The following is a 22,805-nucleotide window of genomic DNA, read 5'->3' on the forward strand; positions in this document are numbered from 1 at the left end:
ACTGATTTATCACGTGTATTTTAGTTCTGAAAAACTCAGGAGCCCTTCCCCGGTGCCTAGCCGTCTTTCTTCCGCAGTCCTCACGGAGTAAGTGTGCAGTTTCATTACAGGAACGCCATTTTTGGGCTGAATCAGCAATGATTTTTCTGGCGTTCATCAGCCTCTAGAATGGCCAAACAAAAGGAATCTTGGAAACGCGGGTTAGGAAATGAATTTTCTCCTAGTCAATATTTTCCTGAAATGTGCAATTCCTGATATCGACCATGCGTTGCCCCGCAGATCAGTTTTAATCTGCCAACATGGAATATTTCAATGAAGTGCATACAGCAAGTGTACTGCTTCCCAATTATTTTTTTCATCGTCGGTAGAATGCGTTCACATGCTTCAGTTCAGCCCATATAGGGCAAGCATGGGCTCATGGCCCAGTGGTCAAGGTTTGGAGTGGAGGGGGACCATGGTTCAAATTCCAGTCCCGGAAAGGAAATTTATTTTGTTTTGTTTATTATTTCTTTGGTATGTGCCAGCTGTGGGTGAGGAAGGCTTTTTTTGGAACACCACCATCCCCAGCTTCACAGATCAGCCAATACAAGCTTAGCTTGTATAATGCTGGCAACAATGAGCAGCCACTATTGGAGAAGCTGCTTGACTCAGTTGATGGGTCCAGGTTGTATGGTGAAGCTCATTTCAGAAACTACAGCACTTAAGAAAAGTGCGCCATCAAACAGCTTCCGAAAAAGAGATAAATGACATACCAGCGATGGAAAGCTGAGTGGAAGATCTTGATGGCTTGCATAACACAGATATGGGAGCTTGAGTGACATGCTCTTTTATGAGCTTCAATTCCGCAGTTGTAGGTTCGGTCTTTGTGTCTTTGCCAGCCTATGGAAGGAGACAGTCAGATGTCGCATGATCAGCATGACAATGTAGACATCTAATGAGAGCACAGCCAAAACCTCTCTCTTGCTTTGCCTGTAACCTTATATTTTGCTCACCCAAAGAGAGTTCAATTCACTAGATCAATACACTCCTGCCAATAGGTATATAAACGTTTCAGAGGGAGCTCTTGAATATGTCCGATATATGGGCAAGGTGCACAACTAGAAACAGTCCCTAGGTTGACTTGGTGGGCTAGTTACAACTGCATTAGAAACGTTGCAGCACACACAGATGGGGATAGAGTGAAGAAGAAACAAAACACAGTCTGCATTTTGTTTGCGCAGCAACCTCTCTAGGAACAGTCAAACTTTAACCATTTCTCTAAATTTCTTTCTTTTCCTTTTTCTGAACCATAATACTCTCACCTGCAATCGCTGCGATGCAATTCTTGGAAAACTACAATGGTGGCAATTTGCGGAACCCTAGGTAAATGTCATATGCAAGGAGGGGCTGACTGCCGCTGACGGCACAGCACATGCGGCAGGCAAAAGAACGCACGGAAGCGCGTCACAGTTGTGTGCGTCGTTTCACATGCCGATGGCGTTCATTGCACCCCGCGGCTTGAAGTTCTCGGAGCTCTCCCAAACCGAAAGTGAAATTGGAAGTAATAAAACTTGGAGGACGCTTGAGACGCTTCAAGAGTAGGACACGATAGCGTAATCGGGACCCGTGCACATCGCCTTCTCAATTGCTAGCCTGGCCTCGGTTTTCGGTGCATGCCTCAACCGTGTTGTAAGGAAGCAAACGACTGTGCACGTGACATTGGCCGTTTCAAGGTATCCTAGAATGCCTACCGCAAATACAGTTGTTAAGTGCCCACTAAGCCATAATTATTCCTTTTGCGAAGGGCCTACTACGCATCCGTGAGGCAACACGCGATCCTACGCAGCTGTTCACTTTGTTGACGCTTTTGCTGATGACGGTGATCAAATATGTCTAAGTGCTTTGTAATGTGTGGGCTTTTAAAACACGCAGTCGTTGCACAATTCACACGTTTTGCCACCTGGCGCGATTCTACGCTTCTGCAACGCAATATTACATACGTTAAGGAGACTCCTTCCACTACATGACATCCATATAGTGTTTTTTCGAAGCAGTTTCAAGAAATAGCGGGGCTCTATGGTAGAACACCAGCTTGACACGCAGATGGCCTGGGTTCGTTTCTCACTCTAACCCAAAGATTTTTATTAATTATTTTATTTGCATCTTTCTCAATTTTTCAGTCATGGACAAGACGATGATTTTTCACTCGCAACCAACAACGGCGTCACCGCCACCGACACCAAAATTTCTGCGAAACGAGCTCTTTAACGCTGTCACATTAAAACAGACCGTAACCAATTATCTGTAGTGTGCTGCAGCAAGCGATGTGCCGTGTTATGACTAATAGGCCCCCAGCAACACATTTCGGCAATAAAATGCAAACCAAAATTTTTGTATCAGTACCGCTTTAACATTCTTTATAACAACGTTCCTAGTCTAAATAACTGCAGTAGGTAGGTTCAGTCAGGTGAACATGTATGTGCCACAGTGAACTACCGTATTTTTCGGTGTATAAGTCGCGGTTTTTTTCTGAATTTTTTGTGGGTGCGTCTTATACAACGGTGCGATTTATATACATTCAAAATTGGGTTGGATGCCGTGGCATGGGTGGCTTGAATACTGCGGCCAGGCTGTTTGCGTCGAGCGGATGACGCTTCACCATGTGCCGCCTTCTGCCGTGCACAGAAACCACATTTCAAAAGAAAATAAGATTAATGGTAAGTTAACACCTTAGAAATAACGCAGCTGATGTAGTTTCGCACAGAAAAAAAAATAATCAAAGAAGGGTGACAACGTGGAGCTATTTTTTAAATTATAAATTATGGAAAGCAAGTTTGGATTTCAGAGCCGCTTCCTTTGCCGTCACTTCCGTACGCCATAATGTCTTCATTGCACTCGCTGTGTCGCTGTTGCTGCACACGTCGCATGTGTTGTGTGTCGTAGCGTAGAACCAGTAGAGCCTCGCTAACCATGGCGCCACATGGAAAGCAAAGTCGGCGAAACTATGACACCAAGTTTGAGCTGCGCGCACTTGAATTTGCTGAGGAACACGGAAACCGAGCAGCAGGGAGGCAATTCGATGTCAGAAAAAAAATAATCCGGGACTGGCGCAAGGCCGACAGCGTCCTCCCCACAATGAAGTCAACAAAGAAAGCCAACCGCGGTAAGAAGGCACGCTGGCAGGACCTCGAGCATAGTCTGCGCACGTCTGCGCATGTCTGCCGTAGTCTGCCAGCAGTACTACAACCAGAAGTAGCTGCATTGTTCGTGAGCGACTCGGAGGAAGACAACTTCGATGGCTTTGATTATGATTAAATGCCACCAAGCTATCGGAATAATAAAGGTACTTCTGAAAGTGTTGTTTTTATCTATGTTCAGAGGCGCTCACACGCGTGTCAGCCAACAGCTGGAAACGTGCAAAAGCGGTGGCCGCCGCAAGCACGCATTTTTGCAGTGCATTTTCACGACGCGATATTTTAACGGCAGTGGTCGGATGAGCAGGTGCGTATTGTACACTGGTGCGACTTATATACGGCTTTTTTTTTCGGAAAAACTGCCATTTTGAGGGGGGTGCGACTTATACAAGGCTGCGACTTATAAACCGGAAAATACAGTAGTCTTGCACTACAGTGACAGCGGGGACTGACACACCGTGTTGTTAAGTGGCAATTAATAATCAAGTCAATCAACACGGCATTCCTGGCGGTGAGGGGTGGCCTGTCGGATGAAGCACACCACTCACCCCGAAGCATGACACTTCCTCTTTGCTGCTGTCAACCGCCAACAGATGAGGCAGTGGGAAATGCTGGCAAAACTCCACGAGGAGGCCCAGCCTCCTGTCTGACAGGTTCAGCTTCAGGCTGGACACGAAGACATTCAGCTTGTGCCTGCACAAAATGGACAGGCGTACGGACAACTGCCGCCAACCAGCGTGTGCCCTGCTCACCTGGGCAGAAATCGATAGTCTGGCTTGACGCTGTTTGAAAAGAGCACCTGCACCTTGACCTTAGCCAGCAAGTGCATGTCGGACTCGGGAAGCAGTCGGGCCATCCTCCACTCATCCCCTGCAATGGCCATCAATGTGGTGAGCATGCCTCTTCACACGACCACCCACCCACCCGAGTCGGTGAAGAGTAGCTGGATGTCCGAGAGGCACACACTGAACCGGTCATACAGCTTCTCCTCTATCTCCATACTGGTGGCTTCCTGAAATGCACCACATTATTTGCATCTTCGTTTTTCAAGACTTCTTTTCTTTTTAAATTCCCAAAGTTTGCCCAACGGCATACACAATTAAATATATAAATGGAGATCTACGTGCTTGGATTGGATGATGGTGCAATCCAGAATGTAAGCCGACGCATTGCATGGCTGCTTGTTAGTCTAACCACATAGCAAGTTCAATTTGGTACATTACAGGTCACATCTGTTTGCATCCTGGCTCACACAGGCCCTGTGAAAGCTAGCAGATGCATTACCTAGGAGTGGCACTTGAAGCTTTGACAGTCAATGTCTTAAACGTACAGGGCTGTGAACAGGCCTCAAATTGATCAATGCCAAAGCACCATCAGTATGTTTGAAAAAACACGTCAATATTTAAACTTTTTTTTTCAACCAGGAAATGCTGTCCCCTTGTTGAGATGCGAGGAATCTCTTTTATTGTGTCGATCACCATCGGTTACCATTCAAAGGTTTAGGTTGGCGTGTCGGCTATAGATCGCACATTCGTGCAGCGGTGAGGCTGGTAAGTTTGGAAGCCACCTTACCCCCTGCTTTTATGACACCACAAAGTCAGCAGAACTACAAAAGTTCAAGTGTCACATGCTTCTACCAATGCTTGTGTCACCTTTGTTGGAAAAAGTTCAAGGGGTCTACGCGTATTAGGTACAAGCAGATTCTTGTGAAAAACATGAAGACTTAGGATGTGCCCACCTCAAGCTGAAGAGAATCAATTTGGAGGTCACTCTTGAAAGTCAGCTTCCCCATGTCGACTACTAGGATGTTGCCACTCCTAAAGGAGGAGATGAACATGCATAAATGCCCTAGAGGGAAATCATCATTCATGTGAACAGACACTACACCATAGCGGGAGTTTGTAGGCATGCAAGCATTTGCCTGAACTGTGGCCTGGCCTAAATCATTTTCATAAAACAACCCGTTGATAAAATATTTCATTCCACAGCATTGCACTTTGAAATGAAATTTACACACTTACAGAGCATAAGCAATTGAGAAAAAAGTATATCACCTCTGAGCATTGCAAACACTGTGGTCACTTTCGAGTTTTCAAACAAATTGAGATCACTTGCAGACACCATGATCGACAAACTCATGAGCTAGTAAAACTGTACCATATCCAGTATAAAGGAAAAGTGTTTCAATCAAAAGTCAATCATTCCGACCCATGAGGAGCTTGCCTACCTTGATAATTGTCATTTCATTGTACAGCAAAAGCTCATTAATTCGAACTTACAGTTAATTCAAACCTAAGCCCTGGTCCCAGCACAGCCCTGTGTATTTCTATGGGGGAAAACTCCCAATAATTCAAACGCGTCGGTATCCACATCAGTTAATTCGAAATGGGAGCCCCTGGTTTTCATCGCTTCTCAAAGAAGACGGCCCAGAGTAACCACGATATGCTGCAAAATCAGACCAAACAAAATTTACTGGACGCAAAACAACGGGACCGACCGAACGACCGACCGACCGACCGACCGACCGACCGACCGACCGACCGACCGACCGACCGACCGACCGACCGACCGACCGACCGACCGACCGACCGACCGACCGACCGACCCGACCGAGGCCGACACCGACCGACCGACCGACCGACCGACCGACCGACCGACCGCCGACCACCGACCGACCGACCGACCGACCGAACCGGAACCGACCGCCGACCGACCGACCGACCGATCCGACCGACCGACCGACCGCCGACCGACCGACCGACCGACCGACCGACGTACCGACCGACCGACCGACCGACCGACCGACCGACCGACCGACCGACCGCCGACCGACCGACGACCGACCGAACCGACCGACCGACCGACCGACCGACCGACCGACCGACCGACCGACCGACCGACCGACCGACCCGACCGACCTACCGACCGCCGACCGACCGACCGACCGACCGACCGACCGACCGACCGACCGCGACCGACCGACCGACCGACCGACCGACCGACCGACCGACCGCGACCGACCGACCGACCGACCGACCGACCGACCGACCGACCCGACCGACCGACCGACCGACCGCCGACGACCGACCGCCGACCGACCGACCGACCGACCGACCGACCGACCGACCGACCGACCGACCGACCGACCGACCGACCGACCGACCGACCGAGCCGACCGACCGACCGACGACCGACCGACCGACCGACCGACGCCGACCGACCGACCGCCGACCGACCGCCGACCGACCGACCGACCGACCGACGACCGACCGACCGACCGACCGACCGACCGACCGACCCCGCCGACCGACCACCGACCGACCGACCGAACCGACCGAACCGACCGCCGACCGACCGACCGACCGACCGACCGCCGACCACCGACCGACCGACCGACCGACCGACCCCGACCGACCGACCGACCGACCGCCGACCGACCGACCGACCGACCGACCGACCGACCGACCGACCGACCGACCGACCGACCGACCGAACACCGACCGACCCGACCGACCGACCGACCGACCGACCGACCGACCGACCGACCGACCGACCGACCGACCGACCGACCGACCGACCGACCGCCCGCCCCACCCACCCACCCCATCCATCCACCCATCCATCCATCTATCTATCTAGCTGCCTACGTCTGGGCTCTGATGATCGCATCCTTAACTTGGTGTAGACCAAAATTGACGTGGGAGGGTAAGAGCATTTGACGAATATGACTGCAGGGTCGTGACCTGAAGAACGTGAAATCCCTGTCGCGTACGTCGTCAAACCCTTTCCTCCAGACACGTGTGGCACATAGCCGTTTACCACGGGCCCCGGTGTACGGGTATGCGCCACAGGTGTTTGACAGTTTATATAAACCCGGGAACGGCGAGAACAGACATTGGTAACTTAAATGCGAGAGCGTTAAGAAAAACCGGCATCGGCAGCGTTGACCCGACTAATGTAAACAATGAAAATTAGGATCCCAGCAGGAATCGAACCCAAGTATTCTGCATGGCAGTCAGGTATTCTACCACAGAGCCACGCCAAGTCTATAAACTGGTTTGTAAAAACAGCCTACGCAGGCGTAATGTCGGTGCAAATTCAATTGTGGTTCTGGTGCTGGCTATCTAATTTTGCAAGAAAGCAATAAACACTACATGATACACCCACGATATGTACTCCTAGGATACAGGCGCCATATCAGATTAACGTCTGTGGTTCCAGTCTTGGCTCCGCTTTTATAGCAGTCTAATAAACATTACATTTGTATTCCTATGATTCAGCAAGCTATATGGAAGCATTGCTTGACCCTAGAGGAACACATCAACAATAGTTACGTATGATATTCGCATCATCACACCATAAAGTGCACTTAGTCCGCCACAATACACAGTGTCATCTTCATTTCTTACGAGGCTGGGCGATGGCCTCATGCTGACCGAGGATGATGCCATATTGACTGACAGCCGCTTTGTAAACTCGGCTACGTAGGTCACATAAGCCCAGATAGTCTACGAATACGACAAGCGCCATCCACTCATGTTGGTCTACCTAGCACTATCCAGGCCTACCAGCCTCGACGGCCTATACCTCACCAACGCGAACGGTGACTTCAGGTTCCGACATGTCGCCAGCTCTATCGACAGACAATTTGTCGACGAAATGACCGAGGCATCCACGATTTCAAACAGCTGTACTATACCTCATACTTCACTACACGTGACCCCTCGGTAGCGCAATCACGACCGAATCCAATAACAAGTCATGACGGGCGACTGGTGCTCACTGACCACGGTGATGATGACCTTGTTCAAGAACTGTCAAGAACTTCTTCCACACATGCGCATGGGTTCGTGAAACCTGCGTGCGTTCTCCATCATAAGGCACAAGTATAAGCAATACATATCAGCTTACCGCTTCTGGTGTTAGTAATAGCCACGTGGCCGTTGGCAGCGTTACCCAATTGTAAACAACTTGTTATATAACACATATGCGGATCTTGAACATATATGTGTGCATATAAAATTTATACATATCTTTAGCATCAATTGTAACGTTTCGCTCAGTAAAAAAATACGCCACAGTCACCTTCCAGCCGCATGCTTCGCATAACATCGGATCCCACGGTACGCGGGATCTGCGGAACCTTTTTCTGCCTTTTGGCGTAACGTAGCACGTGATCTTTTTACGAGCTAGCAGCTGACCAATAATCCTTCGCATACTACCTGAAGGCATCAAGTCTGCCAGAACGAGACCCTCGCTATGAATAAAGGAAAGAAGATTACTTTTAAGGGCTCGTTTTCTTTGTTAGACACAATATTAATGAGAACTAACAGACGGTAATGCCAGTAGTTTCAGAAATGTCCCTGCTGGCGGCAAGTTATCTTTTCATCCACTTTACTTTCTTCACATTTATATCCCAATTATTACAAAACACATCCCCTATACTTTCTTTGGCATTACTGTGTGTTTGTTCTCGCTAATTTGTTTCTTTCTGTATTTCCTCTCTTTCTATGCTATGCTTTACTCTCTCCCCTCCTCCTTTCCCTCCCACCGCCGTGATACATTATACTACACAAGGCTATGTTATGCTCTGCTAGCGTGCCTGCATAGCTGAGTGGTTACAATGGTTGCCTTCGGATTGTACGTATGCCAGTTCAAATCCCGCATTATCAAGAAATTTTTTTCACCAAGAATTTCTCTCTTTTTCTGTCTCTTTCTATCTTTCTCTCTCTCTGTGTAGTTGTTCTCTCACTCATCGGAGTGACAGCAGGAAACTCCAAACAGATCAGGGCCCATGTTCTTTGAGCGGAGCAGAAGATGACGAAGATGCTGGTTCATGATACTCATTTCTGTTCACCGGTCACAGCTCAAAGCTTGGCTTTAAACAGCTCCACTCCACTATTTTCTGGAGCTTTCTAAGAGCGGGGATAGCGAGCCCACCATGAATACGGCAAAGTTCACGTTAATAAGGGAGCAGCTCGAGACGCAGACAGCTGTTATCGCTGAGAAGGCAGTTGCCAAGAGAGAGCCAGAACAGAGAGCGATGGAGCAGGGCAGCATGACACTTGACAGTGACAGTGCTTCAGGAACCTAGGCAGCTCGGTCTAAATCGGCTTGTAGCATCACTTGCTCGCTCGGACTTTGCTCAATGGTGTTGAAAGGGACAGTTCAGCTTGATTCTGCTGGCCATCTTGATTTGTGTTGGCCGCATCGCCAGGAGAGCTTCGTGGCGACACGAGACAGTTGGCTAGTGCGCTCGTACGACATCACCCTCTGGTGCGGTAGAACGGTTCACAGCTTTCTCTGGGTGGTGCCTCCACTCCTTCGGTGCTTTGGACACGCAAAAGAAGCAAGGGAGGCTTCTGCCATCCTGGACAGTCTCGACTATGTCAAAAAAGGTGTGTCAGGTCATTTGGGCATTCACGGCCAGAAGTGTGGTTGCATACCGATGTTTGAAAACACCCGCATTCTGAGTAGGGCCCGATACCATACTCAGGCATGGTGTCAGGCAAGGCAAGTTGAGCATGGGCATTGCTCTTTTCACAATCAACGGGCACTCGTGAAAGTGCGGCCACCACAACGTTATTCTTACCCCCCAACTCCCGTAGCGAACAACAGGGATGACCCGCACCGAGGAGGGGTGCTGCGGTGCCAGGTGCCGAGCGCGGAGAAAAAATTTGTAACGCGACTGTACACCTCTCCACTTTCCCCTTCTCACCACCTTGAAAATCCCGTAGCTTTCCATGTATGCTGCACGCATTCTGCATGCACTGTGCACGCGTTTTCGTTAAAGCTGAACGAATAGCAAAATTTTGGGAGCAAAGCGAATTCAAATATTGAAGTGTGAGTGCGAAACGAATCGAATATTTTTCGAATATTTCTCGAATATTTCTATAATACTTTTCGAATACTTCGAAGCGAAATTGCAGAAAAAAAAGTTAGAGAGTATTTCTAAGCATATTCTTATGAGATAGCAACATGAAAGTGTTTCTTTTCGCTAGGTTGATGAAGTGCTGGCGGGGTGGTGTTTCATAGTTGTCTTATCAAGAATGAGGCTTGTATTTATGTACATGATTTAGTGCAACAAAAGTGTTGCCAACAACACTTTACACGTGATAGGCAAAGATGCCATTTTCTCAGCCTCTCCTCCTCTTTCAACTTTTGTGGAAGCCCAACTGATGTGGCGGACAAGGATGTGCTCCCTTCAAGTCTGGAGTTCCAAATCTGCCTCGTAGACGTCGATATATAAGAACATCTGAAATTTTGGATGCTAAAATGCTTCGGCTTCCGATTTTTCGGATTTCCTGCCCAAATTTCAGGTCCAAAACAGCATTAATTGAGCCCGCACCTCTGCCACATCTTTCATCTACATGTTGGAACCAGCGTTTTCTCGAGTTAGTACATTTGCAACCGTAGCAGAGCTTGAAAGGCAGCTTTGCCGCAGTACCAGGGTGTGATGAGGTGAAGCATATTGAAAATCGAGGGACCACTTGCAATCGGACGTTGACTGTCTCTTGGCAAAGTTCAACCGTAATGGAGCTTGAAAGGCAGCTTTGCCGCAATAGGAGAGTGTGATGAGGTGAAGCACATTGAAAATCTGAAGGGGTCACTTTCAATCAGACGTTGACTGTATTTGCCTTTGGGAAGTTCGAATAGTTCGAATAGTAAAATTCCAGTGCAAATCGAATCGAATAGCAAACACTATTCGAAAAATATTCGAAATTTCGAATATTCGCACACCCCTAGTTTTCGTGGCTCGTGAGGCGTTCTAAGAAGATCCTCCTGACTAAGGACCCCTTTCATAGCTGCAGTGTGGCGAAAGGGCAGTGCCTACTCAGCCTTTTAGGAGATGCGGAGCAGGTAAACATCGTCCTGGCTTTTTGACATAACGAAATACTTGTGACACAACTGCAAACGAGGAAGACAAACGAGAGAAGACAGGACAGGGTGCCAGATTCACTAAACTTGCCCCAAGAAACGGGAATGTGCTGTTTCCCACAAAATATATCTGCTACAAGTCTGTGTTGCCTCTGTTGGCTACCACTCATTTCCATCAGCACTGTGTAAATAGACAAAATATGTCACCACACAACACAAATAGGACATGTGGGTACATGCCTTTCGCTAGTAAGTCCTCTATGATATAGAATAGCGGCAGCAGGGCATACAGGATAGCACAGAGTCAATTGACATACTTCAAGTAGGGAATACTAAGGGCTCGTTTCTTTGTTTGATGCAACCTTAATGAAAACCAATAGATAATGAAGCCACGGCAGGTATAGGGGATGTTAATTGTACTGTTGTAACTGTATTGCTGTTACTGTGATATTGTCATGGGGCTGTGACATCGACGAAGGCAGCAGTCGGCATGTCGAAGATGCAACTCTTTATTTGGCAAAACTTGTGGCTGGGAAACGGAAAGTCAAACTACAGCAATACACACTGTACACTCAAAGCGGCGAACAGAGCATCGGCCATCGATAAACTGAACCGCAGCAAGGTGCGCCGGCATTTTATACGTGGAGCATCGAACGTTCAAGCCTTATCACTGGTGGCCGCGGTAGTTCCAGAGAAATCTCAGTTGTTCACGATTGCACGCTCAAGCCTATATGAAGATTCTAACACAATCTGGAAGGTTCCCAGACTTTAGGGCGTAGCTTGCGCAAGGCCGTGGATACACGTGCATCGGACTTGTTAGATAAAAATCATAAAAGAAGCGCGCATGGCAATATCAAAGTGAAAAAAAAGTTGTGTACGAAAAAGGTGAAAAAGTTTTCTTTTCATAGAAAACTGCCGGACAAACTTTAAATAAAGTTTCAGTGATGTGATTGGCTGAAGCTGTTTTGGAGCAGGTTTTTGGAGCAGCAAAAAGTTCGTTTTGGAGCAGGTAAAAGGGCTTTTGGAGCAGCCAAAAACGCGTTTGGGAGCAGGGAAAACAGCTTTTGGAGCTGTTTCCCTGCTGTTTCCCTGCTGTTTTGGAGCTCCAGCTAAAAGCTCACTGCCAAGTGGAAAAATGAACCGTGTGAAGCAAAACAGTCAAATAAGGAGGAACTCTTTTGAAATAAAAAGTTCTGTCCAATAATGGGTGTTTGTATAACACCACTGGATCACCTAACGGCCCCGTAAGCATAAACATTGGCGTTGCAGTCTTATTATGGCTTAGTGTGGTCAAACAAACAACGGAGGTAGGGTTAGCCAACTACAGTAGAATCTCGGTGATAGAATCTGAAGGGGGAGCGACAATATTCGTATCCCCCAAAATTTCGCGTCATCAAAAAACTAGCAAAATCTGTTTTCAAACGACAATATACGCACAAAACATTTATTTCCGTCAAAAGAACTCGCGTACGCCTTTCTGGGACACACGTGAACGGACCAATGAGGGATGGCACAGCTGGCTGTCGCGAAAGCATATGTCAAAGCTTCGCATGAGGCCAACTGAAAACTAAGTGAAGTCCACTCCACCATAGTGACCAGGGGCATAGTAAGGGGAATTTGGGGGGTTCAAACCCCCCTCGAAATTTTTCAGTTTTGCTTGCGTATATATACACGCACACATGCAAACGCACGCATAAACATACATAAAGTATGGTTGAACCCCTCTCCCCCCCCCCCCCCCCCCCGAAAAAAATTTCTGGCTACGCCCCTGATAGTGAGAAGCGAAGATCGACACGAACGCCGAAAGGCTTCGTGCCTGGGGCATATATGGTATGGTAAACTTTATTGAGGTCCTGGCCGAAATTTTTTTTGTGGGGGTGGCACCTCCTTGATTTGAAGTGGGGGCCGGGCAGGCAGATGTGGTCAAGTGTCATTTTGCGCTGTGTATGCCATAGCAAAATAAAATTTTCCGGGGGGGGGGGGGGGGTGTGACCCCTCCCCCAGTTACGCCACTGCTTCGTGCCTTTTTTTTACGACTATATAGCCTTTTAATCTACCGCTACGTTAGCCGCGTAGCTTCGGAGCTCGTAGTCGCTATCGATGATCGCATTGATAGCGACCGTGGTTTCGTGCGCGGCGGTTGCGGCAAACGGTAGTTCCGTTTTCAATCCGCCTGCGCTGGCCGCGCACGTGCCTTCAAAACTTTTCAAAACTACGTCGGTTGTTCCTATCTATAATCCCATCTGCCGCGGTTTTGTGCACGGCGTCTGCGGGAAGCAGCGTCGCTTAGACTGAGTGGGCGTTGGACGCGCGTGCACTTTCGGAGTCCCGTCAGTTTCGTCGTCGCCATACATGATAGTGTCAAAAGCGACCGCGGTTTCACCCACAGCCGTTGTGGCAAACGATAACCACAGTTCTGACAGTGTGCGTGCTGGCCGTGAGCGTACTTCTGAAGCTAACAGCAGTCTGCTCTTGACCGTCGCTCGACTGATTCGGTACCAAATTTCTTATCACCCGCCGCGACGCGGAAAAGTGTTCGGAACATCCAAATTTCGGCCCATTCGACACAGCGGAATTCGGCTGGGGAATTTCACGAATTCGTATCAGCCAGTTACGTTTACATCAACGCCCCCTAAATTGGTTTACTGTGGGTTTGCAAAAAGCCTGGATCGGACTGGGTTGCAATTTTTGTGAAGTCCAAATACGTCTGATATGCAGGTCTTTGGAGTTTTCAGTACACCTGCTGAATTCCGGTGCTGCTTCGTGGCCTCAATGTGCCTTTTGCTTGTAGCATGTCACTTTATCGCTGCAAAACCATTATGTTCACGGTTATTAGTCTCACTGCAGACAATGCAAAATCCACTGCCATCGCTGCCTTGGCGACACCAAGATGATATAGTGTCACCATTTTCGTCCATCTTGCTCAGGATGTTGACAATGAACTTGGAGGAACGTCCTGAGGCTCTGACCCGCCGAGGACGGAATAGTCTTTAAGTTCGCCGTGGAACGGCTATCAACAGTTTTCCACGAGGTTTGCTCACTGACTGGAGTCGTGTTAAGTGAAAATCCTCAAACAACACGAAGCTGCCAATTAACTGCACCAGTTCACGACTGGTGCGAAGCTTGTCCGCTATCTTGCCAGCTTCTCTGTTTGCGATAACCGCGGTTAGGAGACTAAGTGCTGTTATTTCTGCTGTGTAGCTATCCCTAACCACGGTTAAGGTTGTCCTTGTGACAGGGGTATAACACTGGTTCGAGTAGTGGAACTTAAAAAAGGGGGCAAAAATAAGACAGGCATGGACGTCGCTGTGCCACACTGAAATTTTACTTCTATGTTGCTGCGGCGGTGCGGTCACACCAGCTCGCGGCGAGCCGTTTCTTCCGAGGTGCATTTTTGCGGGGTCACGCCAATTTACAGCAGTCGGGAGAGGGTTATGCCGGCCCCCAAAAATCTGAGCAAGCCAACCCAACGCTTAACGAGCCTACCCATCAACCTGCGTCCGGTCAGGTCCCCCAGAAAGAACCAGGCAGCGTGTCGCGAAAAATGATGCACGAACCCATTCCTATCGCGGCACGAAAATTTTCCCACGCAGCAGCTTTGGAGTGTCGCGTTTTGCCGCCGCCGGCGCGCTGCGCACGTTTTTTCGCTAGTGTGCTTATAGTTTGGCGCAGTTTTGGCGCAGAACAGCGGAGATGTAGCAGGATGTAGCAGGTTTGACGTCTTGGCGCAGTTTGGCGCATCATTGATTCATTCGTTCGTCCCCATATCTTTCGTCACATTTATATCACAATTACTACAACATAGCTAAAACAGAACAGTTAACGGGGTCCCCGGTACCTTCCTTGGCTTGATTATCTGTTGGTTTTCATTATCTTTCGAGTAGACATATGTTATTTACAGTGCAGGGAAAAAATAGGTGGTGTCTATAAATAGGACCAAGTGTGTCATTTATTAACCACCAATTAGATGGTCATTTCTTGAAAACTACATCTCGCAGATGGCCTTCTTTTACATCAATGTGTTGTTGCAAATGCTTCTTCAAGTCCCACACACCTCCGTAGGCCCTCATGAATCGCTGTAACTTCGTCATCAATGGCTTGCGACTGCCATCAGCGGCTTTGTCAACAACTTGAAATGTGTAAGTTGGCTCCGCACCACACTGCATATAGCTTCGTAAATTTTTTATTATTGGTGAAAAGACAAGTTGAACGCATCGTAGTAATTTTTGCTTCAATGCCAGCACAATCAAGATGCAGACGTCTATCATCCAGTAACATGATTGACCAGTGCAGCTGCAAAGCAGGAATGAAGTCTGGTTATGTTCAATGCTTCGTGCAGATACTAATTTTCTCTGTATGCGTGAACTCCGATCACGCACTGCTGGTGCATGCAACATAATTTGTTTACCTTGTTCAGCACATTTCAGTGAGCCATCGTGCCTGTCATCTGCTTGCTTAGTGCCATCTATTTTGGATTCAGTAGAATTTTATGGGTGTTTGCAATGCGGTTATGGCAGTTAACAACGCAGCAGTAATTACCAGTCCCCCGTCAAGGCAACATTGCAGAACGAGAGATGTTTCTCAAGCTGTGCGAGCTTCGCAAATGCGTGGGAACCAAGGGGAGTGGAGGGGTTGTAGCAGGCTGCTTAAGTTTGCTTTCTCCGGTAGGAGAATGGCAAGCACTGGCGTTGGCGGAGAAACTTCAGCTGGTCTCCCCTATACTGTTGCATCACTGCAGCAAGAGTGCCCCACTGTCACCACTGTCACCTGTCGGCAGCCACGCATGGCAGATGAAGACTAAAACAGCGCTTAAGATGGGACAAGATTAAAACAAAGACACGGCACTGGACCCAGACACAGACCTATGGCAGCATGTAGAGTGTGCCAGCGTCCCTGTCGGTGGCAAGTAGTCTTTTCATCCACTTTAATTTCTTCACATTTATATCACAACTACTGCAATACAGTTAAAAGGCTGCAAATAACGTCCCCTATACCTTCCTTGGCCTCAGTGTGCGTTCATTAACATCAATTTCTGGAGGCTCATAAATAAAGTGCAGGAAACAAAGAGGACACTTTACTTACTTTTCGAATGACCCGTGCTCATGCACGACAAAGTATGGAGACTTCAATTCAATATTAAAAAAAAAGGTCTGAAAAAAAAAAAGAGACAAAGAATACGGAACATTATCACAGGCAGCCTAACACACTTTATTATGGACTAGCACAGTAGACCTCCCTCCCTTAATGCAATTTGTCAGTAAAATCAACGGTAACCAAAAATCACAGCAAGCAGCTACCCATTCAAATTGGCCAAAGCTTTGATTATTGAAATCCTGGAAATTGTCCTCACAAGATAACTTGAGCTTAACTTAATGCTTTGTATCACGTTCAGGGACAAAGCTCTTTCGAGGGTGCAGAGTGGAGTCCAATGTAGCACTCTGCTACATTGGATTGGAAACATTGGAAACAAACACTGACAGCGCGGCAGTCACGGTGATGCGACGTCACGGTAAGGACTCGCTGCCTCCGCGGCCAAAGACTGCCTTTTTCTGTGCTCGCCGTGTATCCGCTCTTTCTAAATACGGTGGTGGTTACTGCTTTCTTGTGATGCAAATCTCTTAAGGTAGAAGGTGGATGTTTTGATTCTTAGCGAAGGTTAAGCAAGCTGCAGAAAGTTTGAGTAATATAGCTTATAATGGGCAAACGCCCGTCCGTACGAAAGATTCACTGTGAGCATGGTGATGCAGGACAGCAAGACATTCGTTGTTTTCACTGCATACTGCAAGAAATCTGTGCTAAAGAAGCATTTATGCTAATGGTTCTAACTTCATTACAACTTGGCGTACACTCTACGGTTAGAACATGTGCCCCAAAGAATTACAAATAAAATTAGAACGTTTTCAATTCAGTAACTGCATTCCGGTTTGCATAGGCGTGCGCAGGATTCCCCATCAGGGGGGGGGGGGGCAAAGGTTCATCGCAGCGCCCCCCACCCTACTAAGTCAATGTATGGGGCAGATTTTGCCCCCCCCCCCCCTCTTAGGTGTCTAGAATGGTCAATGTACGGGGCAGATTTTGCGCCCTCCCCCCCTCTTAGGTGATTGGGGGGGCAGCCGCCCCCCCTGCCCGCCCTGTGCTCACGCCTATGCCGGCTTGTCGTACAAGTTATGTATGCCTGATATACATAACTTGTACAAACACAAATCCGAGAAACCTTGCTCAACACAGAGAGCACCACAACGGCAGGAAGCCAAGCAAAACAAACGAACATACAGAGCTTTCCCAGTTGCACACATACATTTGTACAAGTGCTTACACAGTCAAACTCAGTTATACTGAAGGTGGGTACTCCATGTGTCTCCATCATCACCATCATCAACACTCTCTCCCTCCCATTCACCTTGTCTTCCATGAGCCGACTCCATTCTGAGCCTGCCAATCTCCTCATTTCATCCCCCCACCTGACCTTTGGCCGTCCTTGTTGTTGCTCCAAAGGACACCAGTCCTATGCATTATGTGGCTTTCCTGGATCCATTTCTTTCTCTTAATGTCAACTATTATATCAGATTCACTCTGTTATATTTCTATCTCCTAATGCTATGCCTATTATTTTCCATTCCATCACACGCTGTAAAACATGTAAATGATGCAGAGTGCTTATACTATGCGAGAGCTTTTGCAGTACACGGCTTTCTCTTTCTGTGTTGCATGTAACAGTCGTCTTATCCGTGTTAAAAGACAGGTCATGCCAACATGGACACACGACCCCACAAACGAAGGCGTTTGTGGTGTCTCTCTCGTGTCCGTGTGTGCACACCTCGTCTTTTAACATGAATATGTACCACTAGCTCATTCTAGGATGTCTTATCTTACTGCTGACCGTTACAGCAATGTGCACTTCGTGCCGCTTCCCACTAGCAACAGTGCTATTCTGCAGCACGAACCCAGCTTCAAGAAAGGAAGCCAAAATATAATGCAAAGCACAAGCCAACACTACTTTCTTTAAATTCTTCTCACACGCTGCTCATCAGCTTCTCACGTACGGTGGCAATGCAGTCGAGGCATGCAGTGGCGTCTGTCAGATTGTTTCTCGTTGCCACCGTGTGACAAAGCACAATGCTTTGCAAGAGGCAAATTCTTAAAGGAGTACTGACAAGATTTTGAGGCAACTCAAAAGGGGCATTTTTCGTTTCCATGGTGTGCATTATCAATGCTCTCCACACCGGAGCAAGACAACACGTATAAAATATTTTACTTTGATTTTAAAGCTTTCGTCACTCAGCATCTGCTAGCCAGCCCCATTGCAATGGACATTATCACGACAAGTCAACACAGTTCACTGTGTTTGCGAAATTTGCGACCTGCATGCAGCCTAAATCGCAGAAATAGCTGTCAGAATCTCTGGACGACAATTCACTCGTCGTTATGTGAACCACGTGCGACTGTCAGGGTCTCTGGACGACAATGTACTCGTCATTGTTTATGTGAACCATGTGCAACTGACAGCAAACTGACAGCTATTGCTAGTATGTCACGAGTTGCAGTCTTCCCGTGACGTCAGACTTGTGTTCACACATCACTGCGAAGCCGCCCCCCTGATAACAAAACCAAAATTGCTGTTTTAAGATAGCGGTGTTAAAAATATATTCAATGCATTCCTAAGCTTTACGACACTCCTTTTAGGGTTTTCGACGTCTGCGTTTTTATTTATAGCAACAACCCAAAAATATTTAAAATTCGTGTCAGTACTCCTTTCATGTCTGCTACGTAATCATCACCTAGTTATTGTTTTAATTAGACAGTTTATATACATCGGATGCAAAATCTCAGCCGTAGGAGGGTAGCGAATTGGGCGAGTTGGAATATGCTCATGATGGTTAGCGCAAACGCGACACAGACAAAGGAAGAAGAGCGAAAGAATGGTGCAGGTGCGGCGGCTTTGCCTTCGGAAAGACGTGGCAAGTTTGCCGTCATTCCATACCTGCACACTGTTTCGCATCGCCTTAAGAAGGTGGCTAGTCATTACGACATCAATGTCGTATTTCGTGCCGGCAGAAAGCTCGGAAGCGTGTGCGCTTCTATTGACAGACAGGTGCAGAAAAGAGAGGCGAGGTCAGTAGATGGCGAGTGTTCTATGAAACATGCCACACGGTTCGTTGACTGCGCCTGCGGCGTTGTGTACACCATACCCTTGTCCTGCGGTAGTTCCTACATTGGACAGACCGGGAGGTGTCTGAACGTCCGTTTGAGAGAGCATGCTAGCTCTTTGAAGGGCGCGCCGTCCTCACACCTTGCCCTCCATTGCCGACAATGTGGCTGTGCTCCTGAGCTGGAAAAAACGGTCGTGGTGACTAGGCACAAGAGCCAGCGTACTCGAGAAATCGCGGAGGCTTATGAGATGATAAAAAAGAAAGACACGTGCGTGAGCTGCCCCTCTATCGCTTTGATTGATGAGGAAGTGTCTTTCCTGGAAAGGGCGTAGTTTTGTTAGCAGACACGTTTTTATCTGTCAATTATCTTTGGCGCATGTGCGGGTTTGTTGTTTTTTCTCTTTCTTAGACATATATATTTGTGATTTTTCCAATAAACATTCAGTTGTTAGATAGCGCTTGTGTCGTTGTTTCTTCTTCCTTTGTCTGTGTCGCGTTTGCGCTAACCATCATGAGAAATCTCAGCCTACACACTAAAAAATAACGGGTCTGCTACTGCGCAGGAAAAGCCTTCTGCACGTGCACAAAGCGCTGGCCGTGTAAGCATGCTGAACTTTGGCATTTAAGATTGTGGTAAAACGGGATTCCTAGCATAGCTGATGTCACCTGCTTTAAGCTGGTTTTTCATTCCTGCTTTCTTGTGTAATTCGTCCATCTGCATCAAATTGTACTGCTGATGTCTTTTTATGGCACAGTGCTACAGATAATAGCTCAGTGTTGCTGACGAGTGAAACATTCTGTTTTGAGAAGCATTTCACAAGAACTTCAAATGAGCACCACACTCACACAGGTATTCTATGCCATACTAAAATTCTTTGCTATTACTTACACAGTCTCAGTGGTTAAAATGATGAATCTCTCTATTTTATGGCACATTCTTGTAAACAAAAGCTATATTAAAACACTTTCTTCTAGCATTTTGCAAAGACTTTGAATGAGTGCCACACTCACGCGAGCATTCAACGCCGTACTAAAATTTTTTCATTTTTGTTTACACAGTCTCGGCTCACATCGGCATACATTACGTCCATTACTTTCTTTTTTATTTTCGTTTTTATCTTCGATGAGGTGGGAGCGTTGGCTCTCATCTCCGTGGGAGAGCACGCGCGCCCATTTCCTTCCCTTAAGGCTGGCGCGATCGCGAACTGACGGCGGGAGCCAAGGGACCACTAGGAGAGGAGCACCGTTGCCCTTTCCGGACAAACCCTTCTTTCCCGCCACTCCTCGCGCTAATCCTCGCAACCCAGCTCGCGGGAAAGGGAACTCGCCCTGCGAGGGAAACAACCCTCGCGGTGGGGAGGGACACGGGAGGTGAATAAAACAACCGAGCAGACGGGGAGATGCCCTCTCGTGCGCCAGCCGACCATCGACCGAAGGCGTAAGCGTTACCCTTTGTTTTCTACTAGAGCGGACTATCCCTCTACGTGACATTTGCGCGTTATTGCTAGCGTAGCAATAAAGTGTTGTTTGTTGTTCTAGCCTGTTGCCTTATTCGCCCGAACCCGTCGTAGCTGCAATGACTCGCGCTACGGGAAGGGGACGTTGACTCGTGCACGGTACGACTATTTGCGGCTGGGACCGGAGCTAGGCTTCTGCACCAGCCGTGCGTAGAGCGGACCCCTTCATCTGGCGCCCAACGTTAACCAATTTGGCAACGCGGCTAGTTCTGGGGACGCGAGCAACTACCTACGCTCCGTCAACGTAGGACAACGGGCATGTCTGAATTCCAGGATTTGTTCATGTTGTCTGATGTCGCGTCGCAGAATGTCGATCCTATGGCTAACGCGGGGGCATTGTTTCGACTTTCCGACAGCGTAAATTTTGGTTGTTTCACGCGGGACAACCAAGGTGTTGCAGCGACAGCGTTAGGAGGGATTAGGCCTACGACGGAGAGCGCCACGCCTGGCGCCCCGTCACCTCGCGACGCGAACAGCGAGATGCCGCCATATGCTGCTTCGGCACAAGCCGCAGATGTGGTCGCGCCTTCGGGCAGTAGTGTGCCCTCCTGCGAGGTACTCTTACAGAATGCGCTGTCAGTTATGCAGAGCTTAGCCAGCGCATTGCAAAACACAGCGCAGCCTCCTTCGCAAAGTGCGGGACCATGTGTCAAGGTAGACATGCCTACCTACAGTGGCTACCACGACTGCAGGAGCGCAAATGAGTATCTCGACCGATTCCTCTACTATCAGCAGGCAATGGGGCTTCCCGACGCCGAACTTCTCGCGCGAGTGGTGCCGGTGTCGCTGACAGAGCAAGCGGCCCGATGGTTCCGACTGACCGGATATCGCGCCCGCACGGTAGAAGAGTTCCGCGAGAGCTTCCGCGACGAATTCCTTCCGGCGAATTATGAGTGGCGTTTGAGGAGGGAGTTGGAGCTACGCACCCAGCATCCGGACGAATCCTTGCTGGAGTACGTACGGGCGATGGACGAACTTTATCGCCTCGCTAACCCTCTCGCCACCAACGCGGAGAAAGTCGAGCGCGTTGCACGGCAAGCGCACCCGAATTTTGCGGCGCACTTCAGGGGATGCAAGTACGCAGACCTAGAAGAGCTCGCCACCGAGGTGAAGCGCATACAAGGGGACATCCTTGCGGCGCGAGTGTATCGCCCGCCTCCACCCGCAGCGCAGTCACTCGAGCCTCACTGCGCGTGGAACGGTGGCGCGGTCGGTTGAGAGGCGTTTAGGGGTAACGCGTCAGCATTGTTCGCTGATGAGCACGTACCGCGCTTTGGACCCGTACACTTACGCGCTTCGTACGGCCCATGCTGCGCCTGCACGTGACGTTCCGCGGCAGGAGCACGTGGTCGAGACGAGCCCAGATGAGCGGCGCAACGCGGAGCGAGGCCTGCCGGATCGCGGCGACGAGCGCCCGGGCCAGCGTGGTTTCCGCGGTCCTCGCTACCAGTGCGGCGCACCGGCGCACATCACCCGCGAATGCGGCGGCACGCCGGTTCAGGAGCGAACACGCGGTTTGGCAAACGGACGACGCCGCCGGTGAACCACGTCGGGCACCGCGCGGCGATCAGTAGTCCTACCGATGCGCTCGGATCACTAGCACCAACAGTCTGTCGCGCAGGTGATGCTGTAGACTCGCCCGCACCGTTAATCGAGTTAACGATAGCTCGAAAGAAGTTTGTAGCACTTTTGGATACTGGGGCAAGCGCTTCATTATTTGGGGACGAGGTGTTGCACCATCTCTGCGAGAACAATATCCGCTTGAGACAAAGCAACACCACGTTCCGCCTTCCTTCGGGCACAGCGCAATCGAGTGGTGCGGCTAGACTTGTGATCCGCTGGGAAAGACGCATGAGGCGACAACGCTTTGTCCATCTTCCCGGTTTGTCAATGCCTCTAATCCTGGGTCGAGGCTTTCTCGCCAAGTCAGGTATTGTCATTGACATTGCAAGAGGGGGTTACTGAGAGCGCGACGGAGACGCGCTAAAGCTTTTCTCGAAAAGCACCCGCATTGACAACAGCATGCCAATCGCAGGGAACAGCGCGAGTGAGAGAGCAGGAAAGGGCGCGGAGTAAGCGAGTAACCT

General features: G+C 48.9%; 1 protein-coding gene across 1 annotated transcript in view; it reads right to left on the minus strand.

The window, feature by feature from the left end:
• Positions 1-22,805, minus strand: part of LOC119397704 (intermembrane lipid transfer protein VPS13A) — a 1,038,245-nt gene that overhangs the window by 883,854 nt on the left and 131,586 nt on the right. The window contains exons 16-21 of the mRNA XM_037665124.2: positions 16,134-16,201; positions 4,912-4,990; positions 4,098-4,185; positions 3,926-4,043; positions 3,722-3,866; positions 753-879 (exon numbers count right to left, since the gene is read on the minus strand). Of these exons, the coding sequence (XP_037521052.1) occupies positions 753-879; positions 3,722-3,866; positions 3,926-4,043; positions 4,098-4,185; positions 4,912-4,990; positions 16,134-16,201 (625 nt within the window). The remainder of the gene's footprint in view (positions 1-752; positions 880-3,721; positions 3,867-3,925; positions 4,044-4,097; positions 4,186-4,911; positions 4,991-16,133; positions 16,202-22,805) is intronic.

This window comes from Rhipicephalus sanguineus, chromosome 6, assembly GCF_013339695.2.
Source record: "Rhipicephalus sanguineus isolate Rsan-2018 chromosome 6, BIME_Rsan_1.4, whole genome shotgun sequence".
Taxonomy (NCBI): Eukaryota; Metazoa; Arthropoda; class Arachnida; order Ixodida; family Ixodidae; genus Rhipicephalus; species Rhipicephalus sanguineus.